Genomic DNA, 2,525 nt, shown 5'->3' on the forward strand with positions numbered 1-2,525 from the left:
TCCAGGTTTTTCCAGATCTTGGCTCATTGCTGTGTCGGGAAATATATGTATGCTTTAAGATGATTTCCACTTCCTGCCTCTACACTGTGACGCTGTCCAGTGAAACAGAAGGAGATTCGCCAAATATTCAAACATAAAGAGAAAATTGACGATGAAAACGGATCCGTTCATGTTTAGTTGGGATAAAACGACTGAAACCATCATTAACATTTAGAGTGTGCCATCGATAAATAAAACTGTGCACATATAAAAACCAAACTGGAGCCCTGATAAACGCACTCAGACACAAACCACGTGTCTGAGTGAGCGCGCCTTTCAAATGCACTTCCTACATGCTAACTAACTGGCTGTGTGATGTTCAATAGTTTGTCTCGGTTTTCCAGGGATTCGTCTCATTAACGTCCTTAAACACGAGAACCAAAGGTTTGTCACGGTTTTCTAAGAACACTTTGGGAGATGACGCTCGTGTGTTTGTGTCTCAGTGAAACCCTCGGAGTGTCCTGCTCCTGACCGTCAGCTGACTGGAGCGCTGATAACGATACGGTGGCATCTTTCTGACCACTCTGGTTTCTCTCTGTGTCTCTGGGCTCATAGTCATGACTAATCTGTTGTTTAAGGTCTCTGTTGTTAGTGGACAGTGTTCCAGAGGGACGAGCAGAGGTCAGGAAGCACTCGGCACGGTGCAGCACATTATGTTTCCTCCCTGCTGGACGAGCTCCAGTGTTTCTGGTTGTGAGTGTTCTTTGTTTGTGTCTCGTCATTATCATTGATCAGTTTTCCACTTGCGTGGCGTCCTGGTGTCCTCGTACATCACAGTTTGGGACACGCTGGCCTCAGGCCTGCAGATAATGATAACCTCTGAGCTCAGCCGCTCGTGATCAATGCCGGAGCTTTTACCGAGCACCGCAGCCTCCGCTCCGCGTATTAGCCGCCGGTATTCACTGCTCAGCTTCAGACTTCATCTAATATACTTTACTTACTGATCCCACTAAAGTCAGGCGTCTTTTATATTTCCACCCGTGTTCTGGTCATATGACGCTTCATAAGATGTTTTGTGAGTTTTAGTTGGAGGCTGTTTACGCTGCTTTTATAAGGAAATGCAAAAGTTTTCTTTTCCAATCAGCTGTTAGAGACCGTAACGTGACCTGTGAACTCGGTGCGTATAATCATTCAGGCCATAATCGTTTAGAGTCACCTGCTCATTTACTGGAAAGTATATGAAATGAAAACTCGGCTCTGACGCGTCGGCTCTGTCTGTGTTTACCGATCGTGTCTGTGTTTGCGTTCGCCGCCTTGTCGCAGTTTCCACTTTGCTCCTGGTGTAAGGTGTCCACACGATGCAGACCTGGAACAGCTTGTAACCCACATTGGATCATCTTCCTTCACTCCAGCATAAACATGAGCATAAACAGCGCTGTTGGTGGAGCAGAGAACAGAGCGGGCGAGCTGTTGTCAGCGCTGCCCACAGCCAATCTGTTCCTCCCCGCACTGAATCCCAGGCTCGTAATCGTGCTGAAAGGACGAGACCTGAAGGGAACGCGGACTCGTCTAAAGCTCGTCTTTGGCTTTCTATCCTTTCTCCCACTTCCTCGAGAGGTTTCCACTCATGATTTGCATGGGATTTCCATCCCTGATGAGCCTGCTTCCTGCCAGACTCTTCCTGTGTGCTCCTGCCTCCTCCTCTATTTGCACACACAGGACACGCTGTGTTTCCTGCACACGTCTGCTCTGTCTCTGGACGTCTGAGCTGTTTTTCATTGAAATCATGGCGGGCAGATGGACGTGCTTTATGGAAATGTCACCTCCTCCTCTGTCTAATCGCTTCAGTTCAGTTAGATTTTTACAGTCGATTCATAACAGTTCCCTGAAAGGTCAATATTAGAGAGACGATCAGGTGTCAGCAGCACTGTCTGGCAACCAGCCTGCTGCAGAGGAACCGCAGAGAGACAACCTGAACTGTGTGAGAGATAAAGGTTGATGACATGCAGCTGTTGAATGTAAACACATGTGGAGTGAAAGGAGGAGAAGTGTTGTGTGCATCATGGAAAATCACAGGAAGTCCAGAGCTGCACATGTTTGCTCAACAAAGACAGTTTGAAGCCTGAAAGTAGAGCTGAGTCCATAAGAGAGCCCCTGACAGCTGAAGGCTCCGCCTCCCATTTACTGTTAAATACTCATAGCGTCTGTTTGGATAACAGGTAGTCTTTAAGATGAGACAGGCCTGATTATTCAGGAATTATTAGATTATAAATAATAATAATTATAAGTCCAGCCTGTGAGTAAGTCCAGTTCCCGTCTGGTTCGGCTGATGAATTTTCTTTGCTCCTCTGCAGCCGGAGAACATCATGCTGCTGAACCGCTCAGTGCCTCACCCGCGCATCAAGATCATCGACTTCGGACTCGCCCACAAGATCGATTTTGGCAACGATTTTAAAAACATCTTTGGAACTCCAGAGTTTGTAGGTCAGTGTCCCACAGCTGTGCACACGGGGCTTTGTGTTTCTGACACTGTTCTGTTTTCCACC

The 2,525-nt window shown here is 47.2% G+C and overlaps 1 protein-coding gene across 1 annotated transcript in view; it reads left to right on the plus strand.

Moving 5' to 3' along the window:
- Positions 1–2,525, plus strand: part of dapk1 (death-associated protein kinase 1) — a 42,418-nt gene that overhangs the window by 10,244 nt on the left and 29,649 nt on the right. Inside the window, exon 4 of the mRNA XM_013910189.1 lies at positions 2,334–2,463. Within this exon, the coding sequence (XP_013765643.1) occupies positions 2,334–2,463 (130 nt within the window). The remainder of the gene's footprint in view (positions 1–2,333; positions 2,464–2,525) is intronic.

Source organism: Pundamilia nyererei, unplaced genomic scaffold (assembly GCF_000239375.1).
Source record: "Pundamilia nyererei isolate P.nyererei 1_Seehausen unplaced genomic scaffold, PunNye1.0 scaffold00038, whole genome shotgun sequence".
Lineage (NCBI taxonomy): Eukaryota > Metazoa > Chordata > Actinopteri > Cichliformes > Cichlidae > Pundamilia > Pundamilia nyererei.